The following is a 26,858-nucleotide window of genomic DNA, read 5'->3' on the forward strand; positions in this document are numbered from 1 at the left end:
TTGTTATGCGTGTCACCACAGATGGCGTTAAAAAAGAATAAATGTAGCGACCCCTTGACAAACTAGAGCAACCACCAGATGGCCAAGAAAAATTTTGATCGGTTATTGCTTATTGCTTCGTGCAAATTAATAATCAACAATCTAGTCATATATATGATATATCATATAAAATGTTGAGAACCGAAAGAGAAAGGAGTTGGAGCAAAAGCTCTCACTTTACGTTTTCTAACAGACTGCCAACAAATCAATCACAACAAATGTTTAAGTTAAGATGAATGGGTTTCAGAGATAGGGAGAGTCAAAGTAGTCGAAATTAATAGTACGTGGCAGCTTATATGCTTTGAAGTACTGATTTTTAAGTTAGTTAGATAATTTGTAGTATATAAATCAGCGAATCACACCCTTTCACATCCAATCAGATACATACTACAGAGTTCAGATGGCACTAGAAATTTTATTATTTTAGTACACACATTGTCAATTATTATAAAGGTTATGTTAACCTATAAAACACAAACACCAAGAAATAATTTTAACATGATAATATTATAAAAAATACAGAATCTACAGAACGTATAAATTTTGTTCTTAAAGTAAATATAGAAATATGAGTACACAGAAAGGCAATTCAAATCGATCAAGACCTCAAAAGTATAAAAATCGAACTGCTTTTAAAAATGACTTACATGATACATCACACAAAATAAAAATCATTAATAATATCGATGTTGCAAATGTATGTGAAAGATGTAAACAAGTAATTGAATGGAAAATTAAATACAAGAAATATAAACCATTAAAAGCACCATCAAAGTGTACAAAGTGTCAACAAAAGTCAGTGAAACATGCGTACCATAATGTGTGTTTACCTTGTGCTAAGCAATTTAAAGTATGCCCAAAGTGTGGTGTTGAAAGTGATATCGTTGAAGGAACACTCAGTAAAGAAGAATCTATGAAGTTAGATAAAGAGTTGCAAGCACTTCTCAAAGAATTACCTGAACGAAAGCGTAGAACATTTATACGTTACATGAATCATAATGGTATTGAAAATACATATTATATTATAATACATGTATATATATTTTATAACAGTAGTAAAAATATTTGTTTCAGCTTCAAATAAAACAAAAAATAAGAACAACAAGGAAAATGGAAACGAAGAAACCGAAATTGAGGAGCAACAAAAAAATGAAACTATGGTTGAAGATAGTATATCCAAAAACGAATTGTTATCAAAATTAAGATCATTACTCATTAAAGAAAAAGATAGTGAAAACTTTGATATTGATGATGATTTGGATTCAGATTCAGATTCAGATTCAGATACATTTACGTAAAAAATAAAATATATTTATATAAGTTGTTAAAGAAGATCAAGTCAGAAACTGTTATATAAAAGACCAAGAATGGGGAATGTTGAGCCTGCCTGCATTTTACAAGTACATAAATAGCGGTTTCGTATGTTGGAAAATAAATAATATGAACACTAAAAAACAATAATTTTGTTAGTACAGTTTGCTTTATTCAAACCTTAGCCCAGAATATACCTCATTAGTAATAATTAAGATATTTGACCTTGGGTAACCTTTGGAAAGCCTTGACCTTACATGTTTTATTAGATATTTTTGTAGCTGACATCAAAACATTTTCAAAACACTACTTATTTGTATATTTCGTGTGTTTTGTGTAGTAAAAAATAATTCATGAAAATGAGTTTGTGAATTGAATGGAGCTTGAGTTGTGAAGTGTGTATACTTATCTGTAAAGAAGGTTCAATGAATCGTGTATGAGTGGAATGATCGCGCGGGTGTACTTCAGATGCATTCTGCGATCACATGCATCTTATTAACCTTACAATTTCTCATCTATAGCGAATGCTTCAATGACCGACAAAAGTGATTTATCAAATAGAACTATATGTCGAACCACAATTATTTCAAAATTCGTATTCTTTTCGTACTTTTCAGCTCCATAAATTAAAAAAAAAATGTAGACTTTCCTACACTAGCCTCGCTTCTGTCTTTTAGTTATAGAACCTGCCACCCGAGGCACTGCAAAATGTCCACTAAAGAAGAGAAAGATACGTTTTCTACGTTCTTCTTAATCTATGGAAGACGCAGTGTAAGACTGAACTTTGAAAAGGTTTAACGGGTTATTTCCCATTGATAATATCAATTTTACTGTTGTTGCGTATATATTTTTATACAAAATTGCCGCCCCAATTATAAGAATGACGTCGGCAATAGAGTCGATGGTAGTGGATGAAAAACAATTACCAGAAAAACCAATAGACAGAGAAAAAGTACGCATTATTACAAACACGAAAAATTTTGGTTAAAGATGTACATTGTTTTCAAAAAGTTTATATATTTCTTGTACTTCTGTATTAATTCTGATAATATTGAATTTTCAGACGTGCCCACTTTTACTTAGAGTATTTTGCAACACTGGGAGGCATCATAATATAATGGAATACAGTAGAGGAAATGTTCCATCAAATGAATTGCAAATATATACCTGGTAATGTTTCTAAAATATAATATAATATAATAATTCTATGTTAGTATTATCCTCAAAGCTGTTTATAAAGTAAATTTTTTGTATTAAAAGGATGGATGCAACATTAAGAGAAATTACAGGATTAGTCAAGGAAGTAAATCCAGATGCTCGGAGTAAAGGAACATATTTTGATTTCTCATTAGTGACTCCAGAATTACGTAATTCAGGATACCGTATGCGTGAAATTGGCGTTACTTGTTCAGGGCAAAAGGGTGCGGATGATAACAAGACGCTTGCGCAAGCAAGGTACACATTTTTTGTTAAATTAAGGGGGCTTTGTAACAAAAACAATGATTCTATGTATTTATATAATTGCAGGTTTACAATTGGTGATTATTTAGATATCTCTATTACACCACCAAATCGACAACCAGCAATTAGACGTGGTGCACTACGCCAATACTGATATAAACAACAGAAGTTCTATTTTCTATAAGTTATGTTAATAATTTATAAATTTTCTATAAATAAATGATATGCAATACAGAAATTATTATGTTATTACTTAAGAACGAAAATATAATTTACTTTCCCAATAATAGAGAGAACAAAAACTCTATTAATAAAAGTTGTTATTACTTCCGTGAAACGCGTGTTACGTTTCAAATTTTTAACAAATATTTAAAACTTGGTTCGTATTGTTGGGTCATAAATGATCCGTCACTGTTTCAACTGTTTAGTTTATGGTTAAACACTAGTTATTACCTCCATTTGATGTTAACAGACGAAAGATCGATGCTCGGAAACTGCCCTTCGACTTATGCACACCGATACGCAACCACGTGTGTACAACCTCCTTCGGGCAGCTTCGGGCAGCTTCGGGTAGCTTCGGAAATTCGGGAAAGAAGGCGAACGTGAGTCTTTTCTTCTTGCTCTCGAGACTTGAAATATTAATATTTCCAACAATTATTTGCTAAGTCGATATTGTTAATAACTATTTCAACTACTGTCAAATGAAAATGATCAAAAATTATAATCGATAGAACTTATGATACACCGATGTTTGTATAGATCGAAAGTTTCGATGAATTTTTATTCCGAATCGTGATTGGAATTAATATTTATATATTTTTTAAATGTTGTTGGACAATCTTCGACAGATAAGTGTTTTAGGTAAAATGATATTTGTAACTAACATTTATATGATAAGTACATATTAGTGTTGTTACCAGGCAACGCGAGAAGGAAAGGAGTGGGGGGCGTTTCGTCCTGGGTCTGAACTTGAACCGCTTGAACGTCTGAACTCATCAGTAAGGCCCTGCCTTTGACAGTGGAACGTTTGATGGTTAATTGTGAAATGTATATGTGAATAAGTGGTTGTTCAAGTAAATAATACTCGTGGAAGAGGTACAAGATTCAACGTATTTCTATGTTGGCGAGTGCGGGCGGTGTCACCACAGGTACAGAACATTCTTTTTTATTATAAACATAAGCTTTGATATAACCTGTATAACCTGAAGTTAATGTATATTACGCTCAACGCAATAGAAACTATTTCTTGACAAACTTGGGCATTTTGTCATCGAGGACAATAATTAATGAGACGAGTAATATATTTTTATATTAATAATAATTGAATCGTATTCTTAAATTCGATTAGTCGAAAGTTTCGAACGCATTAAACGATATATTATTTAGCTATTACTGGTGACATATTGATTCTAAAAGTGATACAGATTAATTAAGGTGTTACGGTATATTTATACAAACTTAATGATAAATGGATGTGACTACAGCACCTGTGCAATGATTTGTAGAAATACCAATACCGAATGAATAATTAGTATTAATTTGTTTTTAGATTGGATTAATGACAACGCACACACATTTTTATTTTCAGTAGCGAATAAAACGAACAATGCTTGATTTATTATAGTATAACAAAAGTTACGACAGTATGGAATATTAAATACGCGTTGAAATAATTGCAGGTTATACATTAAAATATTGATAAGACAGTCATCCAAGTTTTATTCGAGAAACAGAATCACTAACCGAGCGGTTTAAACAATATTCTTATTAGTTGAGTTACAATACATTTATGACGATTTCTATTTTACATTATGTTTCACAGTAGTAGCTGATCCTCTTATTCGAAGTTATCGTTGGCGTCACTCTGAAAATGAAAATGACAAATTTATATTTCCCTGGGTGGCAAATTCTCTAATTAATAAAGCTTCGATTCACCAGAAATTTGAACAGCTCGACGTTGCGCGGTTTGCTGCCTTGCTCGTTATCGCCATTATTCGATATCAATAATAGTTCTGGTACTTCTTTCCGCTCGTCGTTGATAGTTCCTACAATGCCCTGTATATCGTTAATATTTCTCTTTTTAATTTCATCTATATCCTCGTGACTATTTTGTTCTCTGAAAAAATTTTAATTATAATATTTTTTTATTATAATTATAATAATTTTTTGCGTTTTCTTGTTTACAGTACGACATAACTCACCTAATTGGATCGTCATTGATCATGTGTGCGTTTAGTTCACTGTTTTCCCAATGCTGCGGAAGATGCGTTTTTATTTTGAAAGGTCTGTCCCATCTTCCTCTGTATTTAGTAGACATCAAAGGTCGAGCAATCAGACGAGATAATACCCATTGTTCTTTCGGAAACGAAGGTACATCCTGTTGTACGTCGTTCATCGTTTTCGATGTAACGAAATACGCGTTGTTGTTGTTATTATGTCCTCCGCTCCGTTTACCATGACCTGCGATTATTCCAATACCGTGAAACATATTGTCGATAATTTTCGATGGGAAAATTAGTTTAATTGCGAAAGATGATGTCTCATTGGGAGTTGCTTGTAGCCCATTACGAATAACTATTTACAATAATAACGATCTTACCAATTTTAATAACTTGTGCTGGAAGGGGAAGATCTTCGAGTGTTTTCAACCCCCGATTAAGGGTTTTTTTTTATGTAATTAGTTTACAGTCGAAGTACAGGGTAATAATAACGAGGGCTACGTCAAAAGGAAAGACTAGGTCTTTTGTAGCACAAATTGGTCAGCGATTTATCTATAGCAGTGTTGGCGGCAGAAAAGAAGAGTGTCTTTTCTTTCGAGTCGTAATGCTTTGACGTATCGAGTTTCAGGAAATGTGTTCGATTACAAAGTATATACCTATTTATTCCTTTACTTTTGTGCAGTACTGTGGACAATTGCATCTAACATACAGAGTTTGCAATATATTTTTCTACAAAGTAGCTTTTGTACCTTGTAGAACGAATAGTTTTCCGAGAAATCTCTGTTATGAAAGGGGTATAGTATTCAAAGCAAATCAGTTGAAAATATACTAGTTTATAGTGCAAATAAAAAGACAATACAAATTTATTTGTAAATATAGTGCAGATACAAATCAAATGATACCCTATTATCGTAAATTCAATTTTGTATTAACTTATTAATACAAATATGATTACCTTTGCAATTGATATATACAGAGTGTTTGGCCACCCTGGATAAAATTTTAATGGGAGGTTTTAGAGGCCAAAATAAGACGAAAATCAAGAATACTAATTTGTTGATTGAGGCTTCGTTACAAAGTTATAGGAACATTTCCGGACATACAGTATATATTCGGTAAAGAATTTTTTTCTTGAAAGTACGTAGGATTTCGGGGGTATGTATATTCACCAAAAATAATTGTAATTGACCCCCGCAACCAAAAATAATTTTTCCAGAACAATTTGAAATTTTTTAATTTTCAGGGAAACATATCAATGTATGGTCAGGCATTATATTTTCAGTAATGAATTTTTTTCTCGAAAATGGTTCGGATTTCGGGGGTATGTCTATTCATAAAAAATGATTGTAATTGCCCCCCACAATCGAAAATAATTTTTCCAGAATGATTTGAAACTTTTCAATTTTCAGGGAAACATATCAATGTATGGTCAGACATTATATTTTCAGTAATGAATTTTTTTCTCGAAAATAGTTCGGATTTCGGGAGTATGTCTATTCACCAAGAATCTCCCATTAAAATTTTTCCCAGGGGTGGTAGAACACCCTGTATAATAAAAAATGTGTACCAGCGATTGTCTTTTGTTAAAACATAGTAATAATGTGAAAACGTACCTCCCCAACAAGAGTGGCCATAGCTCAAGCAAGAACCTGAAATAAATAAATAGTTTGTGGTGAATATTAAATCGTTACAATTATTACTATGGCTACCATTTTGATTTATAGTGGAAATTATTGAATATTTTTAGGTGTCATCCAGTGGTTTAATTGAAAAATTTGTTCTTTCTCCTTAATAAATTATTTTTAAATATGCTATATAAAGAAAACATGAATGATCAAAAAACAATAATTTGGTACTTACTAAAACAATGAATGGGTCAATGATAGCAGTAGTTATTGCATATAATGGCAAAAATAAGTATTATTTGTATGTTAGTAATTGCTAATAATTAAGAATAAATTATGGTACTTGTAAATGTTTGACTAAGCGATGACTATTAAAATTGCATGCGAGTTGATTGGTCGCGCAGTAATTTACTGCTACGCGTTGGATAATGGAAGCCTGGAATAATTGAAAATGAAATATTGAAGAAACCATAAAATCAAAGTTCAGTTAATTAAGGACTCACTACAATTAAAAGGAAAAAATCACATAATTGATCATAACGTACATACAGGGTGGAACGTAATTCGTAGTACAGTATACGCAAAGTCTTGAAAAAAATTAGTGAAAAACGTGAAATAAAATTTCTTTCATATTTTTAATAAGTAATAATGATTTTTATTTTCTTTGAAAATAGTTCTCCAAGCAATACTCAGTACAAATAATTCCCGAAAGATAGTTAAACTACAGTAGCACAATTTTTTAATGTACAAGGTGGTAGAAAATTGATTGAGAAAAGAAAAAATATCCTTCTATGTAATATAAATTTTTTTAAAAGTCAGAATCAGGTGGGTTTTAAACCGTGACTTTACGTAATAAAAGTTGTTGAACTATTTTTCTCTATAGGCCGTCGAATAAGAAGTAGGTACGTTGCACGATGTGCAATTGGACGATTGTGAAAGACTGACGTGCGTTACGCGATACATTATAACATGTTGAATGAAAATCCAAGGTGGGCGAGTGAATCTCATTAGAGCTCTTTAAATTATGTCTAAAACAATACGAGTGTGGGAACTTTTACGGCGGACTGGCCTAATTAAAAACTCAACAGCGTGGCGAAGTGCCTCGTGTAACAGAATGAAAAGTTCCGTGGACTTTATTCGGTTGGGCGTACACGATACAACGTAACATGGAGGAACGCTCGCGTTATCATCAATTGACTTTTTTATAATTATATTACGCGAGTTTCGTTTCCTTATACCTGTACGTAGCCCTCCAATCGAACTTGAAATTTTTATATCAAATATAAACAGAGTTAACCCTTAAATGCACAGTGTCTCAAAAATGAAAGTTTTACTTTTGACTGTATGCCATATTACTTTGGTCCATTCAAACAAATTATGAAATAAAAAAAGGAAAATATAAGATAAGGTTGCTCATGAACAATTCAAAACAGTTTCAAGAAGACGTCAAATGCCTCAATGTAAACTCCTGAGTTCCATAAAATGTTCTAAATGTAATGTTTACCTATGTTAACAAAAAAAATTCAAGCTATTTTTCCTCATTTCATAATAATTTGTGAGTAAATATATGCATATTTTTTTATAACAATTAAACGATATTATTTATGTTTGTACTCCATGGTGCATCATTTTTTAAACAAAAAAAAAAAGATTAAAACCTACTTACTAATTATTTTTTTTTGTATTTTTGCATAAACTTATACTCTACATATAATAGATTTTTTTCGGTCAAAATTAAAAAATCATGTATTTAGGGGTTAAACTTTACCAACGTTGATAAATGAAATATTCCTTCAACAAACAGTATTCCAGTCCATTTGTTTTAATCACGCTTAATAAACTTACTTTTTCCATTTGTTTTGATCTATTTTCGGATCATTTGTATTTTATTAGAAATTATAGTCACCGTGATAGAGTCGCAAAATGAAATTATGAAATACTCTGTTATTGATGCTGATATAAAATTAAAAATGTATGTATATTATACTATGATTTACATATAAATTATACATTTGCATCAAAAAGTTAATTATTCCAGTTGCAATATTTTTAGCAAGACAGATTGAAAAAAATCGAGTAGTAAAAATGTTACAATGCTTCTTATAATAAATCAAGCTACAATTATAATTTTTTAATTAAACTATTCACCTCTTAGCTATCTTTTTCTATTATTATTTCGCGTATAATAAAGACGTGTACCGTTTGTCGCGAAAGAAGAGCGGTAAATACATTTTTATTTTGCAGATGCATTAACGTGTCTCCGGAGAAGAAAATGTCAGAGGGAGTTAGACTTTCTCGAATATATATATATCTCTACGTCATTTGTTTTTCATATTCGCCTAGCCAGGAGTTATATTTTGCACATAACTGTATGAATAAAACGCATTAAAAACAGTGTTCTTTTATGAGAATTCAAAGTTAAAGAAATTATTTCTGACAGATTCTATAAATCTGTCGAGAAAGAATGGTTTCCGGGAATATTTAAATAATAATTCTCTTATTAAACAGTAAATAACATTATAACTGTGAGAATTTTTAGGTTGGGAACTTTAAATAAAATTCTGCATATAAAAGTTTTATGCTGAATTAAATATTTTGATGCAAATGTGTTTTAGTAAAAATGTATAAAATGAATTCTCTCTTCTGTAGTACACTCAATTAAAAAATTCATTTAAACAGTTTGGATTGAATTTGTTATTTATTAGAATAAATTAATCATATTATTTGAATTTTTAATGCCAATTTATATTTTTTTCGCGTAACTCGTTCCTGTTTCAATAGAATTCAATTTCGTTGAATAAAAATTTATAAAATTCATTATATTTATTGTATATTAATAAACAGTTAATGGAAATGTTAAAATATACACGATTAAGTAATAAATTTAACACGTCAGTCAACACAGGTGTTCTTGATATTCACGAATAATGCTCTTAAAAAAAACGTCTGTTTTCGTATCCAAGTGGGATCGACCATGTGACAAAAGCGACAATTGGTTTTCCGATTTCCATGTTCGCGACGTATCGCTGTATCTATACCCTCTCAATTTGCTTTGCAGTATATGTATTTCTAGAAGAGTGCATCGGAAATGCTAGTAAAAAAACTTCTTTTTATCGTGTCATCTTGTCTGGCGTACGCATATATGTTGTTTTGTGACAACAAATATCTTTGATACCCGGAAATTCGAAATGCAGAAACAACGAGGAATATAAATGTTCATACTGTCTATCCACCTTTTCATGAGACGTTTAGAAAGTGATTATTTTTCTCATATTAATAACAATTCCTTTAGGAGCAAATCTGAATCTGAGAAAAGTAATTTATTATGTGATAAACTAAATATTATTCAAATTTATTTGAGATTTGCATTATATATTTTTTATTTTTGTCGCGTTCCAGGATGTAGAATCACCCTTTGAACGATGGTCCACACCCTTTATATCCTTTATTTTGCGTATCAATAATTTTTTAACGAACAACGAAAGCTTTCTTTGCCCGGAAACTTTTTATCACCTATCCGTTTAAGGTGTTATCCCTGAAAACTTAAACTGATGGGACAGCAAAACCTCAGCTTTCGAGGATTAGCTGCAACAGGTTACCACCGCCGAACTCCTGGAACGCGTGAAGTTGTTAATCTTATACCCGATAAACGGGGATTCCCTGTATACAATTAAAATTTAACGCCTTCGATGGAAACGGGGATCGTTAGACCGCGGATGATCTCATTAACAAAGTTGCAGGAATCTCGTTATTATTGTTCGCGTTGGTTCTTCTTAAGCCGTCCCCCTTATTATTCAAATTCAATTACAAATTCTCGAATAACCTCTTGAATCAATAATAATATTCTGGGTACAGTATTTAGACTCCAAGCACGTGGATGTTTACTTGCATTTCGTGTATTTTTCATATTTTAAAATAGTTCATAATTTGACGTACATTGTTTACAAATATTCACTCTTTACTTTTGGAACAATTCACTTATTATCACCTCGTATAAAATTTAGTTTTTAACGAATTAATTCTCAAATATTTATTTCCAAAATTTTATCACATTAATTTAAATTCGATCGAAAGTGCTGTTGCCAAATTTGTTATAGTAATACCGAATGATCACAGTTTCGTAATTATCCCAGTTTCGCTGATAATAATGTGCATAATTATACCGCGTAAACAAAAGGAAAACTTGTTCGACCAAGAAATGAAAAACTTGAGAATAATACCATTATTGTCTGAAACTTTATGTATCTTAGATGAAGAACATGCATATCGCATAATTAAATAAATTAATAGTGATACAAAAGAACAGAAGTTTTCTTGGTGTTTTTCAGTAACGTGTCATTAAAAGAATAATGTTTCCGTTGTACTTTATTCAGTTACTTTGTTAACCACATTATTATAATACTCGTAACAAAATAAAAACAGTAAAATATTCTTGTTGGAGCAAATAATTTTTTAATTATATTTAACCGAATGGTGGTTTAAAAATATTTAGGTATTCTAATAAATACACCATCTCTCTACGTACGGGAAGAAACAAAAACAACAATATTAACGATGAATTGATAGCAGCTGTTTTCAAACACGATCAGAAATTCCTCGTTAATAACGCAATTAAAGTTTATGACAAATCATCTGGACGTCAAAACGCGTGCAATTTTTCTTCTTTTTTTTTTCAACGCGTAGATCGTTCTTTGCCTGTATCGCGATCTCACGTTCCGGTGAATTTCACGGAACTTCGGCGATCTATAACGCGCTTAATAAGTTTACACCCCCGGGGAAAGCGAAGGCTAGTACACTTTTAGTGCTCGTAATTACTTTTCGCCTGGAAGCAGAAATAATTGCTGGACTCTTTCTCATATTTGTTTACATTTCGATATAATGTCAGGCGTCGTTTTTCTGCTCATGCAGCGACGTTCCCAGCCATAAATTAAACCGATACAAAACTGAGGCAACGTTTCCCTGGAATACGGGTAATTTTTATGCACATATTGAAAGAAATTATCAATTCAAGGAGACGCCTTGTGGGTGGGAGAAATTATTTGTCAAAAAGTGACGTGGGAATTTTAATTTTATTTAACCTTGTTTCTAGGGTCTCTCGTGCCTTTTGTTTGACCGGTGATAAATGGTTTTAAAATCTAATAAAGTGTGAATATTGGTTCAGTAATATATTGAATCCAATTCAAATTAAATTTTACCTCAAATAGATTCAGTTTTTAATATAAGCTTGTGTAATATTTATATTCCGATCCTCAGTTTTGATATTGATTTTTTAAGTAATTAAAAATCCGGCGGAAGATCGTAACGTTAATAAATAAGGTAGAATAATTTTACCTTAGTGGGAGTACCGTGAACGAATCGGTGAGGTTTTCACGATGAAAATGAATCCGAACACGACCCTAATCGGACTACCCTCGATTCTATGAAAATAAATAATTTGAACGACACACGATTTAAAAAAAATAGTTCGATCGAGGTCTTGTTTGGACTCGTTTTCTTCAGAAAAACCCATCAATTCGTTGGTAATAATCTTACGAAAAAATACCATGAAGCAAACTTTAATTTTCATTGGCCCAATATGTCTTTCCCTTTTCAAAATTTTATGGCACTCGATCGAGAAGGAAACGAACCATCGTACGATCGTTACGTATCACGGACAAACATCAGCGATGTTTTAAAAAACAATCTACGACTGTCCATTTGTTTTTATCAGCGAAATGTCTCTCGTATCTCGATTTTATCAAAGTTTAAAAGTTTCTATAAAATTTCTTAACGTCGTTTATGTCCAACGAGCCAAAGTGTAATGAAAGTGTACCTTTCGCAGTAACCGCGGGCATTAATCCTTAATTACCAGTTAGACGTAAAGTTAACGTGTTTTGTTATTAAGATATAATGGGTTTATTTAATTTGCGAACGGTACACCATAAAAATTTGCATTCACTGTTAATTTCCGAAGGTCAGTGAAAATGTCTATTAGGTTAATAGAGATAGCGTGAAAGTCGTTTGTATAAATATTCGAATACCGTAGAACTAGAAATAAGTTAAACAATTCAATAATAGTATGTCTCTTTTGTCCTATAAAATAAAATTTATAGAAAATAATAAAAAAAAAATATATATATATAAAATCGAATTGCAATATGAAACTCGTGACTTAATTTCAAGTCGATTTATGCGATAGTAAATACTACAATAATTTTCATGTGATAGAATTGGATTAGGTTATATGGATTTTAATTTTGAACTAAAAATAAAAACACTTGAATCGGATTGTATTATTCCTTAGTCTTTAATAATAACAAGAGACTAAGAAAGCAAGTCATGCACGCGAAAATTTGTGAGTTTGTTATTAAAAATGGCTGCTTGATAGAGCCAGAAAATAATGAATTCATTTCTCTTATAATTATAACTTCTTGAGTTCCATGGTGTTCAAATGTTAATGGAAGATTCTGTGTGTATAGAAATTAAATGCATTTGTGTGTGTGTGTGGTAGTACTAGCATTTAAACGTTAGAAAAAAGAAACGAATTTAATGATTTAACATTTGTACGTACCAGCCGCGCATCCCGCAAAGCTGAAGAGTATGATGAAGGACCAAGTACGTACGTAAATCGTCAGTGACGTTTCCGAAGTGGTCGCCATGTGGCCAGTTGTGTTCTGCGTGAGTGTCAAACAAATGCATCGTTGAAGATTCGTTGGATTCGAAGTTAAAATAGAAGGTAATATCGATAATATTTACGAATAAAACCGCAAACGGAACAATTTTTAATAACCAAATACGCGCTCGAAAATAGGCGAAAACGTAAATCCAACGAAAATCTTCGTATTTTCATTTTCGGTTTGATGCATATTCCTACGAAAGGTAAACTTTAATAAACGCGATATCAATTTTATTCGCTTCAAAGTTTGTTAAATATTTGTGACTGCAACGCGATGCAAAATATAACGTTTTCGACATTAATGTTTATCGTAATATTAAAATTTACTCTTTAGTATCGTGTTTCTAATCTCCGAATATTACTAGTAAGTAAAGTGATCTTCGATCAAAGCTTATTAAGAGGAGTAAACGTTGGCGTAACATATAATAATTTTGTAATTTTTTAATGAGCCAATGACACTGAAAAGATGAGTAATTTTTAAAATTGAAGCAAGATACTTTCCCCTCTGTGTTCGATATTTTCATACGGGATCTTCAAAGCTACTCAAATAAAGAAAAATACGTGCAGTCTCGGTGACAAATACTTTCACATTCCCTTCAAATTACATCCCGTGTCAGCTTTTAAGTTACTTTATCTCTCGAGCTTCTATTTCGAGGGGAAAAGAGTAGAGCTTAGATATGAAAGAGGAGTCAAACAGACTACAACTCCGATACCGGAAGGAGTAAAAAGAGAATCTCGAAACAGTCGTTTAGGATGTAGGAGAAATACAAAGTAAAGCAAAAAAAATAGACTTACGAAAGCAGATTATACGTTTCTTTTGAAATTGTTGATTTTCTATTCAAAAATACTAAGTTCTTTATACACTAGTATAAAATTTATTTCTGCCTACTAATACACTATTTTTAGATGACAAAGTTTAAATTATAAACACAGAAATATACTGCAAATTGAAAGATTAATAATAAAATACACTGTAAGAAGGAAGATATGTTTGCAATCTGCTAAGATAGTAATCGCTAACATGGGGCAACATGGTTTCTGAATGATATGCTGAAAAATAAGGTGACCTTTAGAAGTTTTTTACGAAGAATGGTACGTGATTTTTTGCTAATGTTCTTCATTATCTAACAGAATTTTATGACGAAGTTTCGATTTATCTCAAAGTTATGGTTGTTACCGTTAAAAGTATTAATTTTTTTAAAAATTACTTTATGATTCGAGGAGTGTAAAATATTTAATGTTCAATTTTGTCTAAAACAATTTTACGAAAGGCGAACGAATGAATGTTGACTAAGGCAAGATCATTTATTTAAAAGCTAGCATAAGTGGAGGAAATTCCTCTTACAGCTGCTTTCCTTCTTTTGTCTTTAATTAAAGTTCACGTTTCCCCTTTAGGCCCCCAGGTAGCTATTAAAAAGATCTGTTCAGTCGTTGAAATTTATCTAAAACCTTCATATCCAGGGAACTGTTTTTCTTGATTAAAAAAATTTTCAAATCGCGCGCAATTAAAGTAGTTCGCCTGTAACGCGAAACCACTTTTCACGGTTGCCATAATACAATTTGTGGGGGTGAAATCACCGTTTGAAATTCAGAGTTTCCTTTCTTGTAGAAAAATAGCTTTTGCGTTACAAATGAATTACTCTACTTGGGCATAATGTTTCTAAATATTTTGAATTTTTTAAATGAATTGAAATAACTTAGAATTTCCTGGAATCTATTTCAAATAAATATAAGTCAATATTTTCTGATCGCTAATAATTTAAATAAATCAGACTCCTCGATTTTGGTTGCATCATGTTCTTACATTAACGTTTTAAACAAAATTAACAAAATTACAGAATATATCAAACGTGAAGAAAAGATACAATTTAATCAACGATAGTGTAAAATTGTTTCTATGCATGATAGAATAGTAACTCAAACTGCAACGTTATCAGGTCCATGCATCGACCACTTGTTGATACAACTTGCACCAATACGTTCCTCTATCAAACATTATTGATTCACAGTAAAAATAACAATTTCACAATTCCGAAATCTCGACACGACATATAAAAAAATTCTAAATCAGTTTCAAGTTAACGCGAAATTTATATTTTTCAATGTACAGTACATACATATGTAACAGTTGTTATTCTTATTATTTAACCAAATCGAGAATTTCTTTTACCAAGCTTTATCCAATTCCTAGACATTTCCACATTCGTAAAAATTGAAATGTTACTATAAATCAGTGAACTCATATACGGAAGTTTCACTGTATCATATAACGAAGCATTTTAAAAACCGATATTTTTTTTTGTTTTTGCGTCAGACTATCATCACCGAGTCGCGTAACAAATTCTACGTGAACAATTTTTTCTCTGTTTTAAAACTGTTATCTTTGGTCCCTGATGTTTCGACGAAGTTTCGATGAGAATTGCGCACCAGTCTTCGAATAAAATTTCCAAAGGCTACCTTGTATCTTTCAGCCAGTCGTTGTAACCCCTCGATTTAGTTATGTCACCTTGGATTCGTGGAAGGATGAGCGACGCGAGACCAGGAGGTTCGCGATGAAGTAACAGGTCCTGTTGCACGGGTTCACCGATTCGAAATTCCACGCTCCGCCTGCGGAGGATCTCGATCGAAGGGCTCGACGAGTAAACTCGAAGGCGTCGGGTGGCACGTCGGGTGCTTTTATAGATACGTCTGGTACATGGTGGAGCATGGTGGTACATGGTGGAGGGGCAGCTGATCCGCGCGCCTTCGAAACGCGCACCTGCGTCGATGGATAGGGGTATTCTTTCCCGCGAGATCAGAGACCAGGGCTACGTGCATGTTCTTACGGATTCGCGTTCCTCAATTTCCAGAACTACCGTTCCAATAAAGAATAAAATATTCCCTGACGCCACCAGGCATTTTTGACGTCATTTCGCTCTGAAACTAGCCATCCTTTGATGATCCAAAGATAACAAACAGGGTCGTGCCCAAGTATTCGACGTCTGGGGGCAACGACTAAACAAACCCAAGCAACCGGGACCTAGAAATTAAAAAAAAAACACACTTGAAATAGATAAAATCATTTTTAAACAATTTTTCTAAATTACCGCACATTCAAACTTTCAACTATAAAAGCTGACACGATTTTCAGACTCATGTTAAATGCCATGGTAGTTCCTGAAGATTATTAGTAGATTTAGAAACACCTGAAGCAGATAGAATCATTTTTTTTTAATTATCCAAAATTAATACACACACAAGTTTTCAACAGTAAAAATTGACGCGGTTTTTTGACCCTGTTAAACGTTATGTTGGCTCCTAAGGGCTAACTGTAGACCTAGAATTTTTTAAGAAACACCAGAAGTAGATAAAATCCCTTTTCTTAATTATCCAAAATTAATACACACACAAGTTTTCAACAATAAAAATTGACACACGTTAAACGTCATGTTGTACACTTTTCTGAAATGAATTTTACTGAAATATTTTAAATAATCATGAGGGGTTTCCTGGTCGTTGTTTTTCGGTTAAGACGGACGTAATATTTTAAACGAACGAGTAAGGTAATTAATAATGAATAAGGTGGATCGTACCAATATTCCAATATTTTAACCATACGGTTGATTGCAGAGGATATTGAAAAGCATGCGACAGAATTTGCAAAAACAAATGTGGTACGATGTACTAAACTAATAATTTAAAAAAACAATACCGGAATCGCTGTGGAAAGAAATATAACAATAAATCGTAATTCATCTCAATACATTTATTTTATGCGTCAATATTCAGGTTTCGATATTTAGATTTAAATGTTTCAAAGACTAAAATGTTTAAGGTTAATCGAATACGTAATTAAACTCTATTTTAAGGAATACCACGCTATGGAAAAATATTCGTAATTATACAGTGCTATACAGTATATCCCGCATTTGCTTTGTGAAAAGCGATGAAAGAAATAATGACTCTTGCAGCAACAGTTTTAACAGCAAACAATCTGACCTTATAAGGCTTAATATATAGGATGAGTGGATTAAAGAACGGAAAAGTCCCTTCACGCCTACTATCGATTAAAGATGAATATCATGAACTTCTTAAATGATCTCTTAAACCAAGATCATGTTGCAATTTCAAGAATCAGAATTGATCACATAAAATTTAATATTTATGCAGTACAGTCTTCAATAATTTTATGTCTATTCCCCTATAGATATATTCTTTGGGTTGCATGATTTAATTTTCAAATATTATTAAAATCAGTGACAAATTTAAACGTTCGGTATCCTAAAAATTCGAATAATTGAGAAACTTTGTGGTCCTATAAATTATACTATAAAATAGGAATATTATTTTGTGAGTTCCATTAGTTCGAAAACATTGGAAACTGAATATGTCTTCTGCGCGAAACGTTCAATTGATTGACGAATACCAGTCTCGAATATTTTCTGCAATTAAGAAATTTTTCTGATATTAGCAGCTGTGAATGTGAAATTATAAATGTCAAATGTACATGAAAAGCTGAAATGAAACTCAGACACGAATAAAATGACCGACGAAATACAAATAATACGAAATAGACGTACATAAAACATATTGCCGTCTTCTATATTTTTCATACTTCCTCAAACTGTTAAAAGAAATAGTAACGCTTACTGTTTTTATACTACGCGCTGGTATTTGTTAAGCACAGGACGTTGAAGTCGACTTTTTGCAAGAACGGACATTTTTATGGCAAAACTTATTCCAGGTTCTAGAAATGATATTAAATGCTCGTAAACACTCATTCAGCGAAATCTGTGCGAACTGAACCCGTCCATTAAAACGTGACACGAATTCGGTGTAAATGAAGGGTTGAAATTCAATTACGCGGAGAGAGTAGGCCTATCCTCTCTCTTAAACTGCGCGAAATGGAGGAAAATCTGTATGATGCGTGTCAGGGCTGATGAAACTGTAAAATACCCACCCTAGTGACGCTGAATTAAATTGTTACACACGGTAGTAGGGATCCAAACTGTCCTCCATGTTTCAATTGAGAGAAATAAAAAACGAAGAGTAGTACATAGACAATAGAAATAGAAATATCAATTATTTATACTTGTACGTTTTACGTAATAACCCATGATAACCTATGATAGTGAATCTTTTACTGGTTCGTTTTCGACTATACTTTGCTTCCAAACGCAGTCATGGCACTCATCTTCCACAGGCACGCGCGCACACGTTTTCTTAAGAGTAAACAGATACTTATAGAAATATTTTGAAGAAAACGTGGCTTCAAATAGTTTTAAGGTTACCAACACTCGAGGTTGTATAATAGTATATATTATTATTATACCAAACTTATTAAACTTTATGAGATTAGAATTGCGTGAAAAATAGTGATAAACAAATGGATATATCTTAAATATATTATATGCTTTATAATAGCAAAAGATATAATAGAAAAGAAGTTTCTTTTTCGAGCAAATCGATTTTGAAAATTGAGTCAGACTTGACAAGGCTGGCCATCACTGACTATTTCTACTTGCAGTTGTGATTGTAAACATTGCAAATGACGTGATATGTATATTGTTTCGAATGGTGTTAAATAGTTACGAGATAGCAAACACAAGTACTGGGGCAAGTAGAATTGAGGAGTAATGGTCAGGCATGAAGCTAAGTCTGATTATTATTCGTTCTTTCTACTTGTAGTAGGGTTATATTACGTTACCTGTTACTAGTTTTTTACTGAATTAACGAGAACCAGATATATCAGATGATACTGTGCCATCATTATTGTATAAAACCATTGTCACACGTAGAAATAATAATTAATGCCCGAGATAACGAGCATACCCAACTTTTCGAAATTAGTATTCTCCAAAGCGAAATTTCGTATGAAAAAATTATATTTTACATTCCCCGCTTATTTTTATATGAAAAATCTCCCTATTCTTATTTTCACTATACATTTTGTTTCACTTTGTACAATTTAAAATGTTTCGATTCAATGTGGGAGGCTCTTTCATTGATACAAATAGAAATGTTTGGAAATTGTAAATAAAATTAGAAAAATTAACTTTGCAAAGAAATAGACGATTCAGAATTGATTAAATATAGTAAAATCTAGTGTAGAAAAGGAAGAAGAATATTCTGGAGTATGAAAATCGTGGGTTCGAACTTTAGGGAATGGTGGAACTCATTAGACGAAACAGAAATGTCGAAGCAAACACATGCCAGGAAATTAATAGATTCAGAGCTGTAGAATGACTGATGTCTTGAGAGTTCAGCGTGTCAGCAGCTGATGGATGACTTCGAAATGGATGTGTCTCGTTATAGATTATTTCATTTTCTGAGATCCACAGTGTCTGGAATCGAACATATTCAATTACGAATTAAAAAGTTAAATATTTTAGAAAACCTTACTTTTCACCTTATATTATTGAATTAGAATTTCTACTCGAGAAATTTTGTTAAATTTAAAGCAAATTACAAGTTAAATTAGTGTTGTGGAATGGAGGAACTTATTTGGAAGAATTCTTGCTTGGAATAATTGACAAGAGTATGATCGTGTTATCGGACGACATTCTTGTTCCAACACGCGAAACTTAATTATGAGGCTTTACGAAATTTACTTCCCCCGTTTCATAATAGCTGTGCAAACTATCCTAAACTTCGTTGTTAGATTTACGAACAGAAACGTATGTTAGAGATTTCCATATTTATTGTGGAATTTCAAAATGTTTAGTAGATGTCACAGATAGGATATTGCTATTTCTAACGATCGATTCCCATGAAATATCGATGTTTCTTTGTTTACTCTAACTCATTTGTAAAAAATAATATTTACAGTTGACTTCTATTACTAATGTTTAGTGTCATTAAGAAAAATAGTTACAAAAATTGGTTATAAAATCAGGGTTTTAAATCACGCTGTGGTTTAATATGTGAGTCGCCTACTGGCAACGCTAATTATAATTTCTTACTAAGACGTTGCGCAACGCTGTCAGTAGGTGTCATAAATATTAGATGCTATTTTGCTTTAAGGTTTCGTGGACGAAGAAAACTCATAAATATTATTCTGTTACAATGACATTGCATAATTATTATAATTCCTCTTTATCTTGATGAATTATATTATTATTTAAGTTCAATTTCTATACTTTTATCACACAGAATGCATTGTTCTGAAAACAATTCTAACATTAAAAGAAATATATTTATTGAATATACATACAAAATATAATAATAATTAAATAGAATTACTTTCAATATTTTAGTTTCATTTAAATTGTTTTAGAATCGACAACTGTGTTCCTATATTATAAATACTCTTTTTAAAACTAAAAGAAAATTGAGACTTTAAATATCAAAATTCGAATTTATTTCGTTTTATGTACAGTTTATGCATTTTTCAGAAATTTACGATAACTTCTGTAATCAAGCTTACGCATAATAAAGTTAATTAAAATCATATGCACCTACGCGTGTAACACGATTATAGGAAATTATAGTAACTACATTCGTTTCGCGAATTTTAGTGGCGAAGCTCTCGACCCACGCATATGGTCTTAAGTAGTTAGGACGATTCTTAGTCCGACCGCATGACGAACGGTCGCATAGTCGCGCACCTGGATCCTGTTATTTTAAGCCAATATCATTATACATGGATCGTAAATTGCGCGTGTTAATATTTCATCCCGCTTTAGCCGGGTATATTATCTTAATCAGATTCACTATAATTTTGCAATATAACCTCATTACAAAATTGTGTTGTAACCTGACAAAACGGCGAAAAAAATACTGGCCATGCTTCCAATTAAAAATGGACACCATTAATTTTACTAGCATACGATTGTACATAGAGTCTGTCAGAAACACCTATTCGTTTTGGTGAAATAAAATGTATTTAAAAATAAAGAAATCTTTCAAGGTTTTTAATTTAAAATCTTACAATTTAATCGTTAAAACAATAAATCTCTGCGATTAATTATGAAGGACAATATTTTATGTCAATATTATTGTACAGAGGAAACGCATTTTAAGCGATTTAAAATTATTCCTATTATTCTTCGTCTGATTTCAGATCCACGATTCAAAGGGTTGGAATTGAATAAAATTAGCATAACATTTTCCAAGAGTATTTCAAACATCCAATTCCACGAACAACGCAATTTGTTCACCGAGTTTGGAACTGACCGATGAAGGGTATGTGAAAAGTAATAATTATGTAATTTAACAATGATATTATGAACAGGAACGTTTTTCTGAAGTTTCCCAGAAATTTATCCCCATTATTATATGTATATATATATATATATATAAAATATACGAGAATTGTGTTAATATTTGTAAATTTATACACGCGAATACTTATCGAAAATATTCTTGGAATTCGTATATTCCGTGTTAGGTGAGATGTGAAAATTTTAATTTGAAGTCCCAATTTTTCATTTATCAATTACATTGAACATAAAATGAAACAAGAGTATAAATGTAAAACCATTGCAAATGCAATTATCGAGATATGTTACTGTTAGCAATAAAAATTGCGTATGCAATTAATTTCAAATATTAATTTTTAATATTAGTTTTCCTATAAACATGTAAATGCATACACTTGAAGGCTTGATTCAACGAACACTTATATTTCTTTATTATTTGTTAATTTTGTAGATGTTAAAGTGTATATTAAATTGATCGAACTTTAACACGTTCACTGTCAGATCAGTATGATATTTTGCAAAAATAAAATTTTTATTTTTGACCTTTATAAGCTACATAACCTAAAATTTGTTTCAGTACTTATTTTCGTAACCTTGTTAAAATTCACATATTCTGTCATCTATATATGGGTGACGTGGCAGTGAAAGTGTTAATTCTCGATTTAAGAAATTATGTTTCGTTTCTGTTATCGATTGGACTGCAAAGGTACTCGTTACAGCGTTTAGGTGGGATCCGTGGTTTCGCAAATTAAAAATTGACCGTAAAAATTCAGAGTAACTAGGACCATGAGAGACTCTCATCACGCGAAAAGCGCTGTCAACAACGTTTTATCGCGCAACACGGTCTCAAGAGAGATTCATGGTAGTCGTAAAACCTAAGTCATCAGAAGGAGGAAAAGCGGCAGCTTGGCTTTTGTCCTCAATTACATCACCGACGCGTGAGCAACGCAATAACGACTATCCCTCTCACAATGTCATTTAACTTTTACAGAAAGGCACTTTGGTTAGCGATGCAGTTCGATTATAACCACGATTACTTTAGAATTCTCCAAATAAATAAATGAAACAATTGACGATACAAGAATGATTCGAAACAACTAATTTCCAAGAATGGTTTTACTTTATCGTGCATTAAATGTTTTAATCTTGTTAGTGATAATTTGTTACGTCAAGGAAATTGAATTTTTATAAAGAAGTCTTGTATCAATTTAATAAATAGACAGTCGTATATAACTAGTTGCATTCTGAGTTGTGTATCGGTGTGAAAAATAGGAAATGGGTTCGTTTTTTCGGATGTCGCAATAGTAAAGGTCGATATTCGATGAGAGGCGTGAGTTTCCTCAGAAGCGGGAGCAATATGTAAGTCATTTTACAGACAGGAAGTGCTCTAATCATCCGACATACGTTGGCCTCTGGCATATTTCTCTCCTATTTCTGAATCAATAGCGGTAACGAATACCATTCGTTTAGTCAGGAGATTGAAACATGATAATTGACGATTTTCAACGAATTTACAAAATGAAATCATGCCAATATCCCTTTGAACTTTAAACCCAAGAACGTCGATCATTTATACGTGTTTTATATTCTCAGAAAAATTAACACCTGGAATCGATAGATAATTTTAAATAACATATTAATCAATTCATATCGAAATTTGGTACATTTGATCAACTTCTGAGGTGGGGGTTTGATCTAACAATTAAACATTTTTTGATGAGTTGCACTTTATCTCGTTCTTCCCAAATATTTGCTTGATTTACGTAGTGGTATTTTACCAGTGTTTAATTTTAACAGGATAAATTTTGTAAAAAAAAAATGTAAATGTTACGTTTCAATAGAATCTAGCGAATTAGTTAAAAAGATTAAACACTTGAAAGACAATTTGTTTTTGATCGTTTCTCCTTTCTAAACATATGACCCTTTCAAATATAGATCAGCGGGTTAATACCAGCCCTTTAGAATTCGAAATTTCGCTAAAAGTCTTAATGGAAGTCGTATTATCCCGCGTCATACGACTTAAGTATCGTCTGATAGAAGAAGAGACAGTCGCGAAGATCGACTAACGGTTCGTAAAAATTGAAGAAATCCACTCCAAGGATGGGTTTCGAGACATCAGCAATAATGAATTTCCGTAAGAAGGTGGAAAACTAGGATCGAAACAATCGAAATATGGTCCAAAAAAAATTAATTTCAGCTTCTAGTCATTGACTTTTTTAGTGCCACGATTTTGGTCGAATATTGTAAATTTCTCGTCAAGATCTAACATTTTGTTGGTAGTTCGTGATCTTTGCGTGACTGTCGGTATGATACGAGGGTTCTATCACCGGGGGAGTTGTATTAGACTCCAATAGCAAATATGGTGCAGGAGGAAACCTTTCTTACGTTGAGTTAGTACGAGTAACATCGTCCCTTTATGACTACGATAACGATGAGGGGCCTAGTTATTTCGAGTTCGATACTCTGTCCTTGGTACTGTTGTCAATATTGCAGGTAGAACGAAAGATCAGTCCTGATCTCAAGAAATTTGCCATTTTGTAAGCTGTACTTGAAACAGGCATTTGTATAAAACAGAAGACAATTGTTCTGTGCAATCAATTTTTCTACGATATAACCGAATTAGGAACAATCATGTTTTAGAACAAATTTTTACAAAAATATATATCCCAATTAGTCAGAAAAAGCGACTATTGTTTCCCACAAGAAGACAAGTAACTTTTGTATTTTATATTTTTATAAAAATACAAGGTGCTCGGCCATCTCTGGGAAAAATTTTAATGGGAGATTCTAGAGGCCAAAATAAGACGAAAATCAAGAGTAACAATTTGTTGATCGAGGCTTCGTTAAAAAGTTATTAACGTTTAAAGTTCCATAACGACCAGAAAATTTTTCGGCGAAAAAAAAAATTTCAAATCGTTCTGGAAAAAATATTTTTGGCTGTGGGGGTCAATTACAATCATTTTTGGTGATTAGACATATCCTCGAAATACCAACCAGTTTCGAGAAAAAAATTCATTACCGAAAATATAATGTCTGACCATACATTGATATGTTTCACTGAAATTTCCTGATATGTTTAAAACGTCATAACTTCCGAACGGATTGGAGGATTTTAATGTTTGAAAAGGCAAACGACGCGTATTTTGATAGAGAATATGTGGAAATTCCAAAAATAATCGAAATGTTGTTCCTTGACCCCATAAAGTCAGAAAAACCGCATAAAAATGATCCAATTTTCAAACGGCCATAACTCCTACAATAGTGAATGGTTTTAATTAAAATTTAGTGGCGAAGTGGAGCTCATGGATACCTACAAAAAAGTATTAGACAACATTTTTGTACAGCGTCCAACAAATTTATTATAAATGAAAAACTATTTTAAGAAAAATCGACAGGGGGTAGGTGCCTTAATTTTTCGGCGAAATTGAAAAGTTTCAAATCATTCTGGAAAAATTATTTTCAGTTGCGGAGGTCAATAATAATTACTTTTGGTGAATAGACATACCCCCGAAATCCTACGCACTTTCGAGAAAAAAATTCGAGTAGGTGGACAAAGTTGACAAAATTAAAAAATTTCAAATTGTTCTGGAAAAATTATTTTCGGTTGGGGGGGGTCAATTATAATCATTTTTGGTCAATACATATACCCCTGAAATCCCACTCATTTTCGTGAAAAAAATTCCTTGCTGAAAATATAATCTGTGGCATGAAATGGTTCCCTGAAATTTCATGCAAATCTTTGAAACATCATAACTCCTGAACGGATTGGAGGATTTTAATGTTTGAAAAGGCAAACTACGCGTATTTTGATGGAGAATTTCCAAAAATAATCGAAATGTTTTTTACAAGTCCAGTTTTTATTCCAGGATCAATCGTTCGTTTAGCCTGAAATTCATTACGAAAGTAAGAATGAAAATGGTGGATCGAGAAACGAAAGAACGCGAGACATCGCGAGGAATTGAACACCGTGTGCCGTGGACGCGTTACAAGCCATTGCACTGTAACATTCGATATGCATTTGCAATAAAAATGGGGGACAAACGATCCGCGTGAAGTGTCATGGCGCGTCAATCCCCCCTCGTGGGCGGTGTTTCGCACCGTTTGCCTTTTATTTTTACAGATGCAGAGGATTAAATGGGCTTCTTCGTGCGCCCATCGGAATCGACTTCATGGCGCGGGGCGTTATGGGGCGGCAGGTTTTGCATAAACGTTCCGTCAAAATCGCTCGAAACTTACCAATTACGTTAGAAATATGAATATTCAAGCGATCATGTGCCATTTAACGCGACTGGGGATTCGGGTTTTATGGCGAAGGGGATTTTTTTCGTTGCGTCCAAATGTTTCTTACGCGATGCCCTATTTATTGTAACATTCTCATAAATATGCACAATTATTATACTATCGTTCGAAGCAAAAGATATTGTTAAATATTTATTTCAAACTATTTTAGAATTTCTTTGTTTTCATAAACTTCCTTCAAAATTGTTTTTGGAGAGCAATTTTTAACTTGTATAAATTTATCCAATACTATAACATTTTTAAACATCGCGTTAAAATCATTAGTATAATACAAAATGTCAATTAAGTTTAGTAAACACGCGATTCCAAAATTATTAACTTGAAATAGTAGAAGTCGTCGTTAGATGTTGTTCATAGTTTTCTGATAATTTTGATCATTTTTTAGTTTTATAATAAAATCTTAATAAGTGATAATTTCCCTAAATCGAATTTTTAAGATTTCCACTCTCGTTGGTTTTTAAAAAGAAACTTCAAGACGAGAAGACCGACATCTCGTTACCTTGTTTCTGATTCTGGAATATCTTTCGTTTCAAAGAAAGTCGCGCGACCGTGCATCAACATCGCAAATTATTATTTGAATGGAAAGTTTCGCTTTCGAAATCAGTGGTTTGCGTTTGAAGGAAGCTCGTCCTTCAGTTTCAATTTTATTTTGCATACAATTGTTTACCATATCCTTGGCAGAGATTGCAAAAGTATGATCTGGGTTAGGTAATAATAATTAGAGAGAAGAAATAAATTTCTCCTTAATTACATGTATCATAGTCGTGTGAGTTCCCAAAAATCATCAAATGATTTAATAGCTTTATATTTTTTATATTTGAATACAACAGGGTAAAATAAAAATGAAATTTTATAATAAGAATAAAATTTTAATTTTACATATAAAGTAAAAAAAAAAACCAATTATTTTCGGGTTCGAAGCTTTTATTATGGAAACAGTTCATAACTGAGATATTGGTTTTTACCAGGAATTAGTTAATCGTTCGATTTATAGTAAAATAAATGGAAATATTCGTTCGTTTTTTAACTTTATTAAAATTTCATCGGTGTTATATTTGTAGAGTTGCAC

At 32.1% G+C, this 26,858-nt stretch overlaps 3 protein-coding genes across 3 annotated transcripts; 2 read left to right on the forward strand and 1 right to left on the reverse strand.

Moving 5' to 3' along the window:
- Nucleotides 1-186: 186 nt before the first annotated feature.
- LOC122396270 (uncharacterized protein C9orf85 homolog) lies at nt 187-1,444 on the forward strand. Its single transcript, XM_043394504.1, has 2 exons — nt 187-1,040; nt 1,114-1,444. The coding sequence occupies exons 1-2, from the start codon at nt 608-610 to the stop codon at nt 1,335-1,337; spliced, it is 657 nt and encodes a 218-aa protein (XP_043250439.1). The 5' UTR covers nt 187-607; the 3' UTR covers nt 1,338-1,444.
- A 412-nt stretch (nt 1,445-1,856) lies between these two features.
- Nucleotides 1,857-3,015, forward strand: LOC122396271 (histone deacetylase complex subunit SAP18). Its single transcript, XM_043394505.1, has 5 exons — nt 1,857-1,895; nt 2,028-2,302; nt 2,414-2,520; nt 2,611-2,805; nt 2,878-3,015. Exons 2-5 carry the CDS (start codon nt 2,231-2,233, stop codon nt 2,963-2,965), a joined length of 462 nt encoding a protein of 153 aa, XP_043250440.1. The 5' UTR covers nt 1,857-1,895; nt 2,028-2,230; the 3' UTR covers nt 2,966-3,015.
- Nucleotides 3,016-4,648: 1,633 nt separating this feature from the next.
- Nucleotides 4,649-15,896, reverse strand: LOC122396357. The gene is made up of 6 exons (XM_043394674.1): nt 15,817-15,896; nt 13,206-13,308; nt 6,644-6,679; nt 5,013-5,271; nt 4,747-4,927; nt 4,649-4,675 (listed from the first exon to the last, which is right to left on the reverse strand). Exons 2-6 carry the CDS (start codon nt 13,291-13,293, stop codon nt 4,649-4,651), a joined length of 591 nt encoding a protein of 196 aa, XP_043250609.1. The 5' UTR covers nt 13,294-13,308; nt 15,817-15,896.
- Nucleotides 15,897-26,858: the final 10,962 nt, after the last annotated feature.

This window comes from Colletes gigas, unplaced genomic scaffold, assembly GCF_013123115.1.
Source record: "Colletes gigas isolate AHSC1104 unplaced genomic scaffold, ASM1312311v1 Colletes_gigas_Sc00007, whole genome shotgun sequence".
NCBI classification, from domain to species: domain Eukaryota; kingdom Metazoa; phylum Arthropoda; class Insecta; order Hymenoptera; family Colletidae; genus Colletes; species Colletes gigas.

What these genes read in the sequence shown, in the direction of transcription:
- LOC122396270 (XM_043394504.1), top strand. Translation starts at nt 608, where the DNA reads ATGAGTACACAGAAAGGCAATTCAAATCGATCAAGACCTCAAAAGTAT. An exon ending in ACGTTACATGAATCATAATG is followed by an intron (nt 1,041 to 1,113) that starts GTATTGAAAATA and finishes TATTTGTTTCAG; the next exon opens with CTTCAAATAAAACAAAAAAT.
- LOC122396271 (XM_043394505.1), top strand. Translation starts at nt 2,231, where the DNA reads ATGACGTCGGCAATAGAGTCGATGGTAGTGGATGAAAAACAATTACCA. An exon ending in AACCAATAGACAGAGAAAAA is followed by an intron (nt 2,303 to 2,413) that starts GTACGCATTATT and finishes TTGAATTTTCAG; the next exon opens with ACGTGCCCACTTTTACTTAG. An exon ending in AAGACGCTTGCGCAAGCAAG is followed by an intron (nt 2,806 to 2,877) that starts GTACACATTTTT and finishes ATATAATTGCAG; the next exon opens with GTTTACAATTGGTGATTATT.
- LOC122396357 (XM_043394674.1), bottom strand. Translation starts at nt 13,293, where the DNA reads ATGGCGACCACTTCGGAAACGTCACTGACGATTTACGTACGTACTTGG. An exon ending in ATCAATGACGATCCAATTAG is followed by an intron (nt 4,928 to 5,012) that starts GTGAGTTATGTC and finishes AAATTTTTTCAG; the next exon opens with AGAACAAAATAGTCACGAGG. An exon ending in TCGAGCTGTTCAAATTTCTG is followed by an intron (nt 4,676 to 4,746) that starts GTGAATCGAAGC and finishes TTTCATTTTCAG; the next exon opens with AGTGACGCCAACGATAACTT.